The sequence below is a fragment of the Lampetra planeri genome, chromosome 76, assembly GCF_965212315.1.
Source record: "Lampetra planeri chromosome 76, kcLamPlan1.2.h2, whole genome shotgun sequence".
NCBI lineage: Eukaryota > Metazoa > Chordata > Hyperoartia > Petromyzontiformes > Petromyzontidae > Lampetra > Lampetra planeri.
This window is the reverse complement of record NC_136181.1, coordinates 2653187-2670768: the sequence shown is the minus strand read 5'-3', so window position 1 is coordinate 2670768 and position 17582 is coordinate 2653187. Positions and strand designations below refer to the sequence as shown.

Here is a 17582-nt window from a genome sequence, read left to right as displayed (position 1 = left end):
TTTTATTGTTTTATTTTTATTAATTTTAATTTCATTTTTTTTACCTACATGGTGACTTTACCGAAAGAACTAAGAGTATGAATCCTTGCAGTCACGAAAGCTTCAAATCTAGAACTAACCCCATTCCCATGGCCGGCACTCTCGCACCCTATCCTGTAGGGGTCGGCACTGCACGCAGAGCGTGGTGCCATCCAGCACTGCCAGTCAGCGCTCACCGAGCCCCTCTAGGGCCTGTACTGCACCCACATAGACGTGGTGCCCGCGATGTCAATACATCGCACGCCGTGCCTCTAGGGCCGGCATTACACAGTGACATCCGCGATGTCACTACACATGCAGCTGGCGACGTTGTGTGAATCTCCATGTATGACGTCTGTGGCTGGAAGCCTGGACCACAGATCGGACTTGATTCACACGGAAGTGTGACTGATGTGATTTGTCATGGGGACGGTTCAGCTGATAGTTATGGTGTGTGTGTATACCTATGTAGTAGGTAAAGATGGAAACCAAGTCTTCTCTGGAGACACGTTTATTTATAACAGTAACACAAGGTCCCTGACGCAAAGGGGTCTCGGCTCCTTCCACCCGATGCCCTGGGGAAGTAGAGCCTCCAGGCTAGCGTGTCCCAATCACTGGGACCACTCTCCATATATGAGCCCTCCGGCTAGCGGGACCTAGGGGAGGATAGCCTGACCCGACCCAGCCAAGGTTCTTGGGTCCCGACCACAGGCCCACTCGGTCCAGGCCCTGATAAGGACTTCAGGTTCGGGGGTTCCCAGGGTCCTATTCAATGATAAGCACCCCTATGGCTGCAGGGTTTTGGTGGTACATGTTGTTTATGTCGTTTATTGTGAAAATTATGTCACAGTTCCTATCACCACTGTTTCATTGCTTTTATGGCTTGATTTTGGTGATTTTCTAAAAGTTGTTTGGTTTGGCCATGTTTGTTTGTTGTAGTACAGAATTAGACTGATGGCCTTAATCTAAGTTGTCTTGTGGTTGTTGTTGTTTGACTTGCATCCCACTGGGATTTTTGCACACAGTGTTGGTGTACGGTGCTTTTTCTGCAATATTTTGCTGTCTTTTCTTGGATTTTCTGTTTGCACATAGTCACAGCAACTTTAAGATGCTTTCTTGTTCATGTTTTTGTTTGTTGCGGTTGCACCCGATTCAAGAGCCGAATGGCTCACAGGGCTATACCTAATACATGAAACTTGAAACTGGCAGGTCTTCGGGTCTTCTGCGTGACGACGACTGCCGGTCCCGTTCAGGGGACCGGCTTTTATACCGTTTTTGGCTCACTCCACCCCTAGCCACTCCTCCCTTCTGGAACTGTCTGGAAGGGCCTGGGGAGTGACGTTATCCCCCAGCCCCTTTCCAGGGGGTCTGGGGATTTGAACCTGTAGCAGAGGTCGCAAACGGGTGATTTCTTACCCGTACCCGGCCGCACCAGGGTCGCAAACGGGTACCCGTACCCGGCCGTACCCGTACCCGGCCGGGTGTGGGTACCTGATTGCGACCTCTGGGATGAAGCCATGTTGCAGGCGCGGGTGGGTTGATTCTAGGAACTTGAATTGTGAGAAGAGACAAGACGATGGGAAATGAGTGACAGTTACTCACCAGTGACTCACGGTCTACCCGTACCCGGCCGCACCAGGGTCGCAAACGGGTACCCGTCCCCGTACCCGGCTGGGTACGGGTAGCCGGGTATCGGGTAGGGTACGGGTATCGGGTACCCGGTTGCGACCTCTGACCTGTGGTCCCGAGCTGCCTTAGGGTTACCGCAGCCCAACGGCCTGACTACTCACCATCATATTCTTAGGTTTTTTCGGTAAAGTCACGTAGGTAAAAGTGAGAGAAATTCACTTGATACAGCTATCGTGCTGTGACGGTTCCACCTGAAGACGGAAGCTTGTGTTGCCTCCGAAACGTCGTGATTTTTATTTTACTTTTATTAATTTTTTACCTACGTGACTTTACCGAAAAAACCTAAGAATATGAATCCTTGCAGTCACGAAAGCTTCAAATCTAGAATCCTCACCATCAGACTCCCCTCTGCCCCCTGTTGACTCAATGCCGTTATTACAGGCTACAAGCAGTGCAAATCGCGTACAGCGCTCAACGTTGCCGCTACACCTCTATGAGTGGCAGTGTGGCGAGCGGTAGTGTAGCGGTTAGCGCCACTGCGCCATGAATCCGGCGACATGAGTTTGATTCTCACTCGTAGTCAACTTAGCCTCAAATTGGTACCCGGTGCACTGTGTAAACAATCGTTTTTGGGAAACAAAGGAGGCCAGTTGTGGTGCTGGTCACCCACCGCCTATTGCACTGTGCCAGCCGTCATAGGTACTCGCTAACAGCACTTTCCCCAACATGTTATGAATGCTGATGATCTGGTAATTCCTGTTCGATCAGAACTTGGAGCGTGCTACTAAGAGAGGGGGCCTTACCATCAGCCGCACAAAAACTAAACTGCTGCATTGGTATTTTGTGTCATTAAATACTCTACTGCCTCAACTCCCCATTGGTGATGGGGCATTTGTGGAGAGAGTAGATAGGTTTCCATACCTGGGCAGTGTGCTTATGACCAGCTCCGATTTGACAGCACAGGTCTCACTGCGAAAAAGTTAAGCGACATTTTATCATCGGCTGCGTAACGCTGTGTGGAAGCTACCTGGTCTATTGGCCACAATCATGCACTGTCTTCCAGAGGTGGGACAAAGTCATTGTTATGCAAGTCCAAGTCGAGTCGCAAGTCATCAAATTCATGACTCGAGTCTGACTCGAGTCCAAGTCACATGACTCGAGTCCACATCTCATAGGTGGGACAAAGTCATTGTTATGCAAGTCCAAGTCGAGTCGCAAGTCATCAAATTCATGACTCGAGTCTGACTCGAGTCCAAGTCACATGACTCGAGTCCACACCTCTGCTGTCTTCTCTACGCTTGTGAAACGTGGACCCCCCATAATGGAACATCTGTGCTAGTTAAACATATTCAGGTCGGCCTGTCTATGATCCATCCTGGGTTTAACCAGCAGGCTGGATTGTGTGAGGACCTTACAAATCTTTGAAAGATCTAGACCAGGGGTCCTCAAACTTTTTAAACAGGGGGCCAGTTCACTGTCCCTCAGACCGTTGGAGGGCCGGACTATAGTTAAAAAAAAACTATGAACAAATTCCTATGCACACTGCATATATCTTATTTTGAAGTGAAGAAACAAAACGGGAACAAATACAATATTTAAAATGAAGAACAAGTAAAGTTAAATCAACAAACTTGCCAGTATTTCAATGGGAACTATGGACCTGCTTTTGGCTAATGAGATGGTCAATGTCCGGTTCCATATTTGTCACTGCTAGTCGTAACAAGTGATGCAAGTGTGCATCCGTTAGTCTAGATCTGGTTGGAGATTTCAAATGTTTCATTCTGGAAAAAGTTTGTTCACAGACATAAGCGCTGCCAAAGATGGTTGCCATTTTGAGTGCATGGTTCCTGAGATGAGGATATGTCTTAGAGGAGAGAAATGCATAGAAATTATGAGGCTGCTTGACTTGAATGCGTCTTTCAGATAGTCACAATTCTGCAGTTCAGCCAGTTCCATTTGGTAAATTGTATCCACATTTTCAATGTCAATAGAAAATGGGTTACGGAAAAGCTGTATGTCCTGTTCATGGAGATGAAGCTCTTTAAATCTAAATTGGAACTCCTTTTGCAATTTTTCCAGTGAATCCACACATGTTTTGTTTGGGAATGCAACCAATGGTTTTTCTGCTAACAGATTTTGAGTTGTGGGGAGATGGCAGAAGTTTTCCTCCTTCACTTGTTTGATGAGGAGGCCTAATTTTACTTCAAATGCTTTGACATGTGATTGCATATCACAGATGAGCTTCCCCTTTCCTTGAAGTTGCACATTGAAACTGTTGAGTAGCTCTGTTACATTTGTCAGAAAGGCAAGGTGCCATTTCCATTCTGCATCATTGAGCTCTGGTACTTCTTTGTTTTTTGAAAACAGAAAAGCTGTAATCTGTGGAAGTAAGTCATAGAAACGTTTCAAAACTCTCCCTCGACTCAGCCAACGGACTTCTGTGTGGTACAGAACATCTCCATAGTCAACATTTAGGTCAGACAGAAATTCCTGAAATTGTCTGTGGTTTAGTGCATGAGCTCTAATGAAGTTAACAGAGTCCCACTTCAGTGATTTACTACACAGCGCTTGTTGGTGGATGAGGCAGTGTATGGCTATTGGATGAGAATGGTTATGTTTGTCCATCTCTTGGTTAATGCGAGCAATTACTCCTTTCTTAGACCCCACCATGCTAGGAGCACCATCAGTTGTCACACTGGCTAGTTTAGCCCAGTTCAGCTCCAAACCATTCACAGTTTGGCAAACCTTTTCATAGATATCCTCTCCTGTAGTTGTTCCTTTGATGCTTTGCAGTGCAGCAAGCTCTTCTGTGACTTTGAAATAGTCATTCGTCCCACGAATAAAAATTAGAAGTTGTGCAGAATCATGAACATCATTGCTTTCGTCGAGTGCCAAGGAAAAATAGGAAAGTTTTTTTGTGGAGTTTTGCAAATGCTGATGGAAATTGTCTCCCATTTCTTCAATCCTCCGTGTAATTGTAGGTCCTGAAAGACTCACTGTACTAAATAAATCGGCCTTCTCTGGACACATCTCTTTGGCAACAGAAAGAAGGCATTCTTTAACAAATTCTCCCTCAACGAATGGTCTGCCAGTGCACACTATTAGCTTGGCAACTTGAAAACTTGCTCGCAGTGATGAATTATTTAGCTGCTTCTGCTTCACAAAAGTATTTTGCTGAGTTGTTAATGTATTTTTCAGTTTTTATATTTTATCTTTTCTCACTTCTCCGACCAAACAATCATATTTATCTTTGTTGAGTTTCATAGTGTCGACGCAAATTGTATTATTTGAACAGACACTATATTCTGGCATATCAGACACACAGCTCTTTCCTTGTACTGCATGAAAAAATAATCATAAGTCCACTGTTTTTTGAATATCCTACACTCCGAGTAAATTTTTCTCTTTCTTGACATCATTGTTTCCTAGGGAGTCAAAATTGATATTAGTAAAATACCAATATATATACAGCGCTACAAAAACAATATACCAGCAATAACTTTGCCCACACAGAGACATACAGACTGCACTGCCCATCAATGCAGTCTGATTGGGGGAACTCCGCTTTTACCCCAGGCTCACACTGGTGCGGGTGCCATTAAAAAGTTAATTACACCTGCAGTTTTGTTCACAGATCGCAGCTCAATGAGTGCTCACCAGCGCAGCCCAATTAGTGCTCACCAGCGCAGCCCAATTAGTGCTCACAAGCGCAGCCCAATTAGTGACCATGGGCCGGATAAATGCCCTCGGTGGGCCGCATGTGGCCCGCGGGCCGTAGTTTGAGGACCCCTGATCTAGACAGTCCCATCGGTGAGCTACTCCGGCAGGCAAGGCTGCATTGGCTCGAGCATGTAGCCCGCATGCCCAGACACCGCATGCCCAAACAGCTTTTGGTCAGCCAGATAGAGGGGGCTAAATGGGCACGACACAGGCTGGAGAAGAGATGTACTCTTGCGGTACAAGAGGATATGGAGTTGAGTGGACTTGCCGTTGACTGGTACCAACGGTGTATCGGCCTCTGTGGAGGAGGCTCGTGAAGGACGCTACTGGGCAGTTGGAGACAGTCGCCCTCACAACTGCGAAGGGCAGAGGAGCGATGCTCACAGAAAGTTGTCACAGTAGGGGGCACAGGTGGTGCATTTGCCAGTCATCTCAGTCAGTCAACCCACGGCACTTGGGTCTGTCCTGTGACCTGCCAGCAAGCCATCGACACTTCAAGTGGCCTTACAGTGCACATAGCCTTGGCACAAGCGCCATGGTTTCATCACTGCCACTCAGTGGTAAATGGCGGTTGTTGTGTGCATCTCTATGAGTCCGTGTGTGTTTGTACGAAAGATTTGGGCAACATCCGATCGGTGAGCTCCTCCGGCGGGCAAGGCTGCGTTCGCTGGGTCATGTAGCCCGCATGCCCAGCCACCGCATGCCTAAAGAGTTTTTGTTCGGCCGGATAGACGGGGCTAAATAGGCGTGGTACAGGCTAGAGAAGAGATGGAGTGATGCGGTACAGGAGGACGTGGAGCTGAGTGAACTTGCCCATGACTGGTACCAGCGGTGTCAAGATCGGCCTCTGTGGAGGAGGCTCGTGAAGGACACTACTGGGTAGTTGGAGGCAGTCGCCCTCCAACAACAACAGAGGGCAGAGGAGCGACGCTCACAACAACGAGCGGAGCGCCGGGTGGCTAAAGCACAGCAAGTTGGCACAGTAGGGGGCACAGGTGGTGCATCAGCCAGTCATTTGTCATCTCAGTCAGTCGACCTGTGGCACCTGGGTCTGCCCCGTGACCTCCTGCTAGCGGGCGTTCGACACTTCACATGGCCTCAAGGTGCACATGGCCTGGCACAAGCGTCGTGGTGACGTCACCACCACTTAGTGGCGAATGGCGGTTGTTGTTGTTGTTGTGTGTCTCTATGACGTCGAGCGTTCAATCCTCAGCACAGAGAGGATTTCTGTTCCGGCTCTCTGGGAGTTGACCGAGGATGAGGAGAAGCCACGATCACGAAACCACGCCATCACCTCTCCTGCAATCACACAGACACGTGGGCACATGAACACACAGTCACACAGCCACATGGAAACATGAACACACAGCCACAGAGACATACAGCCACACAGTCACACAGCCACATGGAAACATGAACACACAGCCACACAGTCACACAGCCACACAGACACACAGTCACATGGAAACATGAACACACAGCCACACAGACATACAGCCACACAGTCACACAGCCACATGGAAACATGAACACACAGCCACACATGATAATTGTTTTTTTACCCTTTTATCTGGCAACAAAACTGACACCTGTCACACAGCCACTGACACACAGTCACACAGCCACATGGAAACATGAACACACAGCCACACAGTCACACAGCCACATGGAAACATGAACACACAGCCACACAGTCACACAGCCACATGGAAACATTAACACACAGCCACACAGCCACACAGCCACATGGAAACATGAACACACAGCCACACAGTCACACAGCCACACGGAAACATGAACACACAGCCACACAGTCACACAGCCACATGGAAACATGAACACACAGCCACACAGTCACACAGCCACACAGTCACACAGCCACACAGTCACACAGCCACACGGAAACATGAACACACAGCCACACAGTCACACAGCCACATGGAAACATGAACACACAGCCACACAGTCACACAGCCACACAGTCACACAGCCACACAGTCACACAGCCACACAGTCACACAGCCACACGGAAACATGAACACACAGCCACACAGTCACACAGCCACATGGAAACATGAACACACAGCCACACAGTCACACAGCCACACAGTCACACAGCCACATGGAAACATGAACACACAGCCACACAGTCACACAGCCACACAGACATGGTGTGAGTGGTGAGTGGTGAGTGAGTGAGCGGTGTGAGTGTGTGTGTAGTGTGAGTGGTGAGTGTGTGTAGTGTGAGTGGTGAGTGAGTGGTGAGCGGTGTGCCCCGCTCACCGGGCGCGTTGTGCTGCTCGCACACGAGGTAGAACGCTCCCGAGGGCGACAGCAGCGACGTCACGAGCGGGAGGAGTCGGTCCACGACCTCGCGACCCCTCGCGCCGCCCGCCCATGAGCTCGACACGTCCCCCAGCCCCACCTGCAAAGAGTACACGCAGAGTATACACACAGAGTATACACACAGAGTACACACACAGAGTACACACACAGAGTACACACGCAGAGTACACACGCAGAGTACACACGCAGAGTACACACAGAGTACACACACAGAGTACACACACAGAGTACACACACAGAGTATACACACAGAGTATACACACAGAGTACACACACAGAGTACACACAGAGTACACACACAGACTACACACACAGAGTACACACACAGAGTACACACACAGAGTACACATAGAGTACACACACAGAGTATACACACAGAGTACACACACAGAGTATACACACAGAGTACACACAGAGTACACACACAGAGTACACACACACAGTACACACACACAGTACACACAGAGTACACACACAGAGTACACACACAGAGTACACACACAGAGTACACACACAGAGTACTTGCTGATGACCGGTGCAGACCTGCTCTCCACCTGAGGACGGCTGCTTGCGTTGTGGCTGAAACGTCGTGAGAATTATTTTATTATGTTTTATTTTTATTATTTTATTATTTCCCTTCTACGTGACTTTACCGAAAGAACCAAGAAGATGAATCCCTGCAGTCACGAAAGCTTTAAATCTAAAGTTCATAGCTCATCAGATTCCTCCAGTATAAACAAATATTCTGATTCTGATCTTCCCCACCGCTGGTACCGGTCATCGGCAAGCCCAATCGGTGCCGTACTTGGCCCTTCCCCCCTCTCCAACCATTATATATACGGAGTGGTAGCTCCTGCAATCTCTCATTTACTTGATACAGCTGTCGTGGCTGTGACGGTTCCACCTGAAGACGGAAGCTTGTGTTGCCTCCGAAACGTCGTGATTTTTGTTTTATTTTACTTTTATTAATTTTAATGTTTTACCTACGTGACCGCGTGCACCGGTCATCAGAGCAAGCCCAATCGGCTCCGGTATAGTTGCGGTAATTATTAGCGAGGCATGACAGGCTGATTCGGGGGGAGCACCTCGCTGGATTCCGTGACGACGTAGGGAGGATTGAAGAGCAGGAGGTCGACGGAGCCGGAGAGACGTGGCAGGAGCGCGTGAACCTGCGGTACGGTCACCACGACAAACACTGCGACCAACACAAAATCACGTGGTCCCTGCAACCCCTAAGGCCTGGCCTATCTAGCCCCGCGTCGTCATCTTACTTGCAGCAGCAGCAGCAGCATCACGTTGCAGTCCACTCATTGACATGCTAATTTTTTCTCTGCCCCCTCCCTCTCTCCGCCCCCGCACCCCCTCTCTATGTTTAAGGCACCGTCACAGAAACGACCTCTCTCTTTGTGCCGATATGTGTTCTCTCTCTGTGTGTGTGTCCTTGTGATGTCTGTCTGCTTGTATGTCTGTCTATAGTCTAGCTTGTGCTGCGCCCGTTCAGCCTCCTCTGTTCTTTGGTTCTTTCGGTAAAGTCACGTCTAAAGATAAAATAATAAATTCAATAATAGCATATTACGACGTTTCGATTGCAACTCAAGCAATCATCAGCAGGCATAAAAGAAATAGCAACAAAAATCTAACTGGAAAACTACAGACAGACATACAAGCAGACAGACATCACAAGGACACACACAGAGAGAGAACACGTATCGGCACAAAGAGAGAGGTCGTTTCTGTGACGGGGCCTTAAATATAGAAACGACCTCTCTCTTTGTGCCGATACGTGTTCTCTCTCTCTCTGTGTGTGTCCTTGTGATGTCTGTCTGCTTGTATGTCTGTCTATAGTTTTCTAGTTACATTTTTGTTGCTATTTCTTTTACGCCCGATGATGATTGCTTGTGTTGCAATCGAAACGTCGTAATATGCTATTATTTCATTTATTATTTTATCTTTAGACGTGACTTAACCGAAAGAACCAAAGAATAATATCTAGCCTCTTTGTTCTGGTCTCTCTGACCCCTAAGGAGGAGCGGCCACTGCACGCCACACTCAGAGGATGAGTGTAAGAATCACACAGTACATTCCCTCTTCTTCTTGGTTCTTTCGGTAAAGTAACGTAGAAGGGAAATAATAAATATATAAAACATTAAATACAATTCTCACGACGTTTCGGCCACAACGCAAGCAGCCGTCCTCAGGTGAAGAACAGGTCTGTTGGAAAGACAGCGTCTGAATGAACACCACCAGGCTTGGCAGCGTATTTTTAATGGATTCTGGCTCAGCAATCATTGGAAGAAATAAATTTAATTTCAATTTAAAGCTTTCGTGACTGCAGGGATTCATCTTCTTGGTTCTTTCGGTAAAGTCACGTAGAAGGGAAATAATAAAATAATAAAAATAAAAAATAATAAAATAATTCTCACGACGTTTCGGCCACAACGCAAGCAGCCGTCCTCAGGTGAAGAACAGGTCTGTCAGAAAGACAGCGTCATTCAAATCATCATCAACATCAACATCATCATCATTAACATCATCATTAACATCATCATCATCAACATCATCAACATCATCATCTTTTTTTTTTCGATTTAAAGCTTTCGTGACTGCAGGGATTCATCTTCTTGGTTCTTCCGGTAAAGTCATCACGTAGAAGGGAAGTAATAAAATAATAAATAAAAATAATAATAAAATAATTCTCACGACGTTTCGGCCACAACGCAAGCAGCCGTCCGTCCTCAGGTGAAGAACAGGTCTGTCGGAAAGACAGCGTCATTCAGACGCTGTCTTTCCGACAGACGTGAATTGTATTTTATTATGTTTTATTTTTACAATTTGATTATTTCCCTTCTACGTGACTTTACCGAAAGAACCAAGAAGATGAATCCCTGCAGTCACGAAAGCTTTAAATCGAAAAAAAAAGATGATGTTGATGATGTTGATGATGTTAATGATGATGATGTTGATGATGATGATGTTGATGATGATGATGATGTTAATGATGATGATGTTGATGATGTTGATGTTGATGATGATGTTAATGATGATGATGTTAAATGATGATAATGTTGATGAGGATGTTGATGATGATGTGAATGACGCTGTCTTCCAGACAGACCTGTTCTTCACCTGAGGACGGCTGCTTGCGTTGTAGCCGAAACGTCGTGAGAATTATTTTATTATGTTTAATTTTATTATTTTATTATTTCTCTTCTACGTGACTTTACCGAAAGAACCAAGAAGATGAATCCCTGCAGTCACGAAAGCTTTAAATCGAAATTTAATTATTTTATTACGTTGTATTTTTATTATTTTATTATTTCCCTTCTACGTGATGAATTTACCGAAAGAACCAAGAAGATGAATCCCTGCAGTCACGAAAGCTTTACATCGAAATTTATACTTCCATCTTGGCGGTTTGCATTTGAAGGGACAGATATCAGAAGGGGCCTTTGAGTCTGCTCACTCATTCTGAGGCTCACCAGGTCTGTGATGATCGGCTGAAGCATCACTTGGTTGAGCGAGGCCGTGACGCTCGTGCAGTGAGCAGCATCGTGATTGATGTCCGTGGTCCTGGAGGAGAAACCACGCAGCCACAGTGGGGCACACAGCCACAGTGATACACACAGCCACAGTGATACACACAGCCACAGTGAAACACACAACCACAGTGACGCACACAGCCACAGTGATACACACAACCACAGTGATACACACAACCACAGTGAAACACACAGCCACAGTGATACACACAGCCACAGTGATACACACAGCCACAGTGAAACACACAACCACAATGACGCACACAGCCACAGTGACACACACAACCACGATGATACACACAACCACAGTGAAACACACAGCCACAGTGATACACACAGCCACAGTGATACACACAACCACAGTGATACACACAGCCACAGTGATACACACAACCACAGTGATACACACAGCCACAGTGATACACACAGCCACAGTGGTACACACAGCCACAGTGATACACACAGCCACAGTGACACACACAGCCACAGTGACGCACACAGTCACAGTGATACACACAGCCACAGTGATACACACAGCCACAGTGATACACACAACCACAGTGATACACACAGCCACAGTGATACACACAGCCACAGTGATACACACAACCACAGTGATACACACAGCCACAGTGATACACACAACCAGTGATACACACAGCCACAGTGATACACACAACCACAGTGATACACACAGCCACAGTGATACACACAGCCACAGTGATACACACAGCCACAGTGATACACACAGCCACAGTGATACACACAGCCACAGTGATACACACAGCCACAGTGATACACACAACCACAGTGATACACACAGCCACAGTGATACACACAACCAGTGATACACACAGCCACAGTGATACACACAGCCACCGTGATACACACAACCACAGTGATACACACAGCCACAGTGATACACACAACCACAGTGATACACACAGCCACAGTGATACACACAGCCACCGTGATACACACAGCCACAGTGATACACACAGCCACAGTGAAACACACAACCACCAGTGACGCACACAGCCACAGTGATACACACAACCACAGTGATGCACACAACCACAGTGACGCACACAGCCATAGTGAAACACACAGCCACAGTGATACACACAGCCACAGTGAAACACACAGCCACAGTGATACACACAGCCACAGTGATACACACAACCACAGTGATACACACAACCACAGTGAAACACACAGCCACAGTGATACACACAGCCACAGTGATACACACAGCCACAGTGATACACACAACCACAGTGAAACACACAACCACAGTGATACACACAGCCACAGTGATACACACAGCCACAGTGAATCACACAGCCACATTGAAACACACAGCCACAGTGATGCACACAACCACAGTGACGCACACAGCCACAGTGAAACACACAACCACAGTGATACACACAGCCACAGTGAAACACACAACCACAGTGATACACACAGCCACAGTGATACACACAGCCACAGTGAAACACACAACCACAGTGATACACACAGCCACAGTGAAACACACAACCACAGTGATACACACAACCACAGTGATACACACAGCCACAGTGACGCACACAGCCACAGTGATACACACAGCCACAGTGAAACACACAGCCACAGTGAAACACACAGCCACAGTGCAACACACAGCCACAGTGATACACACAGCCACAGTGAAACACACAACCACAGTGATACACACAGCCAAAGTGATACACACAGCCACAGTGAAACACACAACCACCAGTGACGCACACAGCCACAGTGATACACACAACCACAGTGATGCACACAACCACAGTGACGCACACAGCCACAGTGAAACACACAGCCACAGTGATACACACAGCCACAGTGTAACACACAGCCACAGTGATACACACAACCACAGTGAATCACACAAACACAGTGAATCACACAGCCACAGTGAAACACACAGCCACAGTGATACACACAGCCACAGTGATACACACAACCACAGTGAATCACACAACCACAGTGAATCACACAGCCACAGTGAAACACACAGCCACAGTGAAACACACAGCCACAGTGAAACACACAACCACAGTGATACACACAGCCACAGTGAAACACACAACCACAGTGATACACACAGCCACAGTGACGCACACAGCCACAGTGAAACACACAGCCACAGTGAAACACACAACCACAGTGACGCACACAGCCACAGTGAAACACACAGCCACAGTGAAACACACAGCCACAGTGAAACACACAGCCACAGTGAAACACACAGCCACAGTGAAACACACAGCCACAGTGAAACACACAGCCACAGTGAAACACACAGCCACAGTGAAACACACAGCCACAGTGATACACACAACCACAGTGACGCACACAGCCACAGTGAAACACACAACCACAGTGATACACACAGCCACAGTGATACACACAGCCACAGTGATACACACAACCACAGTGATGCACACAACCACAGTGACGCACACAGCCACAGTGATACACACAGCCACAGTGACGCACACAGCCACAGTGATACACACAGCCACAGTGATACACACAGCCACAGTGATACACACAGCCACAGTGATACACACAGCCACAGTGACACACACAACCACAGTGATACACACAGCCACAGTGAAACACACAGCCACAGTGATACACACAGCCACAGTGAAACACACAGCCACAGTGATACACACAACCACAGTGATACACACAACCACAGTGAAACACACAGCCACAGTGATACACACAGCCACAGTGATACACACAGCCACAGTGACGCACACAGCCACAGTGATACACACAGCCACAGTGATACACACAGCCACAGTGATACACACAACCACAGTGACGCACACAGCCACAGTGATACACACAACCACAGTGATACACACAGCCACAGTGATACACACAGCCACAGTGATGCACACAACCACAGTGACGCACACAGCCACAGTGACGCACACAGCCACAGTGACACACACAGCCACAGTGACGCACACAGCCACAGTGATACACACAGCCACAGTGATACACACAGCCACAGTGAAACACACAGCCACAGTGAAACACACAGCCACAGTGACACACACAACCACAGTGATACACACAGCCACAGTGATACACACAGCCACAGTGATACACACAGCCACAGTGATACACACAGCCACAGTGAAACACACAGCCACAGTGACACACACAACCACAGTGAAACACACAGCCACAGTGACGCACACAGCCACAGTGATACACACAGCCACAGTGATACACACAGCCACAGTGATACACACAGCCACAGTGATACACACAACCACAGGGACGCACACAGCCACAGTGATACACACAGCCACAGTGATACACACAGCCACAGTGATACACAGCCACAGTGATACACACAACCACAGTGATACACACAGCCACAGTGATACACACAGCCACAGTGACGCACACAGCCACAGTGATACACACAACCACAGTGATACACACAGCCACAGTGATACACACAGCCACAGTGATACACACAACCACAGTGACGCACACAGCCACAGTGATACACACAGCCACAGTGATACACACAGCCACAGTGATACACACAGCCACAGTGATACGCACAGCCACAGTGATACGCACAGTCACATTAGAGAATGCACCTACAGTGTAGCATACAACCACATTGAAGCACCATTGGAACCTCCTTTGCCAGTAACAAAATATGATTATAGTTTTTTTACCCTTTTATTTGGCAACAAAACTGACACCTTTTTTACAAGGAGCCAGATAAAAGGGTAAAACACCAATTATCATATTGAAGCACACAGCCACCACAGTGAAGCACACAGCCACAGTGATACACACAGCCACCACAGTGAATCACACAGCCACACAGCCACAGTGAACCACACAGCCATAGCAAAGCACACAGTTTCACTGTGGCTGCTGCCTTCCCACTCATCCGTGGTTCCTCCGTCTCCTCCTCACACCTCCGAGTGTGGATCTCTTTCTCTTCTCTCTCTCTCTCTACGAGCACGACGACTGTCCCAAGATCTGCAGTCCTCTAAGTCTGAAGATGTTTTCTCAGCCAAATGAATGCCCCGAGAAAACCCACGTGCATGTACGCTGCTGCTGCGCTACACGGTGAGATTATCATCATCATCATCATCACCATTACAGTAGTGCCCCGGTTAATGATATTCATTTATTCCACGAAAACCATCATTGATTGAATTTATCGTTAATCGAACATAGAAAATGCACGTTAAAGGGCTTAATTTGTCCCAAGGCGATCGGGAAGTTGCCCCTTTTAACCCTAAACACATATCTTGTAATATTAAACACGCAATTTAAATGAGAGCATATTAAAGCATTGCTATTAATGGAAACAAGGATATATAATATCTTGAACAAATGGTGCGTAAAAAGGTGCATCAATTTAGCACAACAACACATTCCTGCGGAGGGAGCTGGTAGGATCGTTGGTTGCTCGCTCAATGGCCTGCAGGGTCAACGGCAGCGTGGTGGATTCCGCAAATATGGCCGACTGTGAGGGCGGGCACAAGCCGGTGTGAGTAGGTGAAACGTTACGTTTTATAAGGGCACCACGGGGTGACCAGCCCCTCCCCACCCAGCCCCACCCTCCCCACCCCTCCCCACCCAGCCCCACCCTCCCCACCCAGCCCCTCCCCACCCAGCCCCTCCCCACCCTCATCTCCCCACCCAGCCCCTACCCACCCTCCCACCCAGCCCCTCCCAACCCTCCCTACCCAGCCCCTCCCCACCCAGCCCCTCCCCACCCTCATCTCCCCACCCAGCCCACCCAGCCCCTCCCCACCCTCCCACCCAGCCCCTCCCTCCCCACCCAACCCCTCCCTCCCCACCCAGCCCCTCCCTCCCCTCCCCACCCAGCCCCTCCCTGCACGACGGACGGACGGACACAATAATCCCCTGTGGGCTGGTGTAACCAGGAGGTTCCTACCAGTATAAAACGATCCAAAAGCTCGCAGCCAGTGACTCTCAAAAGGCTTATAAAAAAGGGCGTCGCTGATTGGCTGATGTCGGGTGCCAAGTCCACTTAGCAGCGCTCTGATTGGCCGAAATTCGCGGGTCTGCGTGATATCGTGAAACGTATATCGTGAAATCCAAAACGTATCGTTAATAACAACAATGGGACCCTATGGGGAGGCAAAGCATTCATTATCGAAACATCTTTCGATTTAAAGCTTTCGTGACTGCAGGAATTCATCTTCTTGGTTCTTTCGGTAAAGTCATCACGTAGAAGGGAAATAAAAAAAAACATCATAAAATAATTCTCACGACGTTTCGGCCACAACGCAAGTAGCCGTCTTCAGGTGAAGAACAGGTCTGTCAAATAGACAGAATCTGAATGGAACGCCCCAGGCTTGAAGCGACTATTTATGTTGGGATGGAGGGGCAAAGAGCGTCTCCTTGACAGACCTGTTCTTCACCTGAAGACGGCTACTTGCATTGTGGCCGAAACGTCGTGAGAATTATTTGATTATGTTTTATTTTTGCTATTTTATTACTTCCCTTCTACGTGACTTTACCGAAAGAACCAAGAAGATGAATCCCTGCAGTCACGAAAGCGTTAGATGGTGTTGATGTTGGTGATGTTGGTGATGGTGTTGATGTTGGTGATGGTGTTGATGTTGGTGATGGTGTTGATGTTGGTGGTGATGTTGGTGATGGTGTTGATGTTGGTGATGGTGTTGATGTTGGTGATGGTGTCGATGTTGGTGATGGTGTTGATGTTAGTGATGTTGGTGATGGTGTTGATGTTGGTGATGGTGTGGATATTGGTGGTGGTGATGTTAGTGATGTTGGTGGTGGTGTTGATGTTGGTGGTGTTGATGTTAGTGATGTTGGTGGTGTTGATGGTGTCGATGTTGGTGATGGTGTTGATGGTGGTGATGGTGTTGATGTTGGTGGTGATGTTGGTGATGGTGGTGTTGATGTTAGTGATGTTAGTGATGGTGTTGATGGTGTCGATGTTGGCGATGGTGGTGTTGATGTTAGTGATGTTAGTGATGGTGTTGATGGTGTCGATGTTGGTGATGATGGTGTTGATGTTAGTGATGTTAGTGATGGTGTTGATGGTGTCGATGTTGGTGATGATGGTGTTGATGTTAGTGATGTTAGTGATGGTGTTGATGGTGTTGATGTTAGTGATGTTGGTGGTGATGCAGGAGTCTTCTCACAGGTAGCTCGTTGCGGAGCCCAGGATGGAAGCGACAAAGCAGGAGACAACTCCGGACCCAGAGCCTACCTCCAGGCAAATCAGAGGCCTGACCCACAGAGACA

At 47.9% G+C, this 17582-nt stretch overlaps 1 protein-coding gene across 3 annotated transcripts in view; it reads right to left on the bottom strand.

The window, feature by feature from the left end:
- Window positions 1–513: 513 nt before the first annotated feature.
- Window positions 514–17582, bottom strand: part of HEMK2 (HemK methyltransferase 2, ETF1 glutamine and histone H4 lysine) — a 31911-nt gene continuing 14842 nt past the window's right edge. For 2 of the 3 annotated variants that reach the window (XM_078620856.1, XM_078620855.1), the window contains exons 3-7: window positions 17480–17566; window positions 11193–11283; window positions 8799–8882; window positions 7651–7792; window positions 514–6666 (exon numbers count right to left, since the gene is read on the bottom strand). In XM_078620856.1, the coding sequence (XP_078476982.1) occupies window positions 6642–6666; window positions 7651–7792; window positions 8799–8882; window positions 11193–11283; window positions 17480–17566 (429 nt within the window). In that variant the 3' untranslated portion in view covers window positions 514–6641. The remainder of the gene's footprint in view (window positions 6667–7650; window positions 7793–8798; window positions 8883–11192; window positions 11284–17479; window positions 17567–17582) is intronic. The other variant, XM_078620857.1, reaches the window with a different exon arrangement.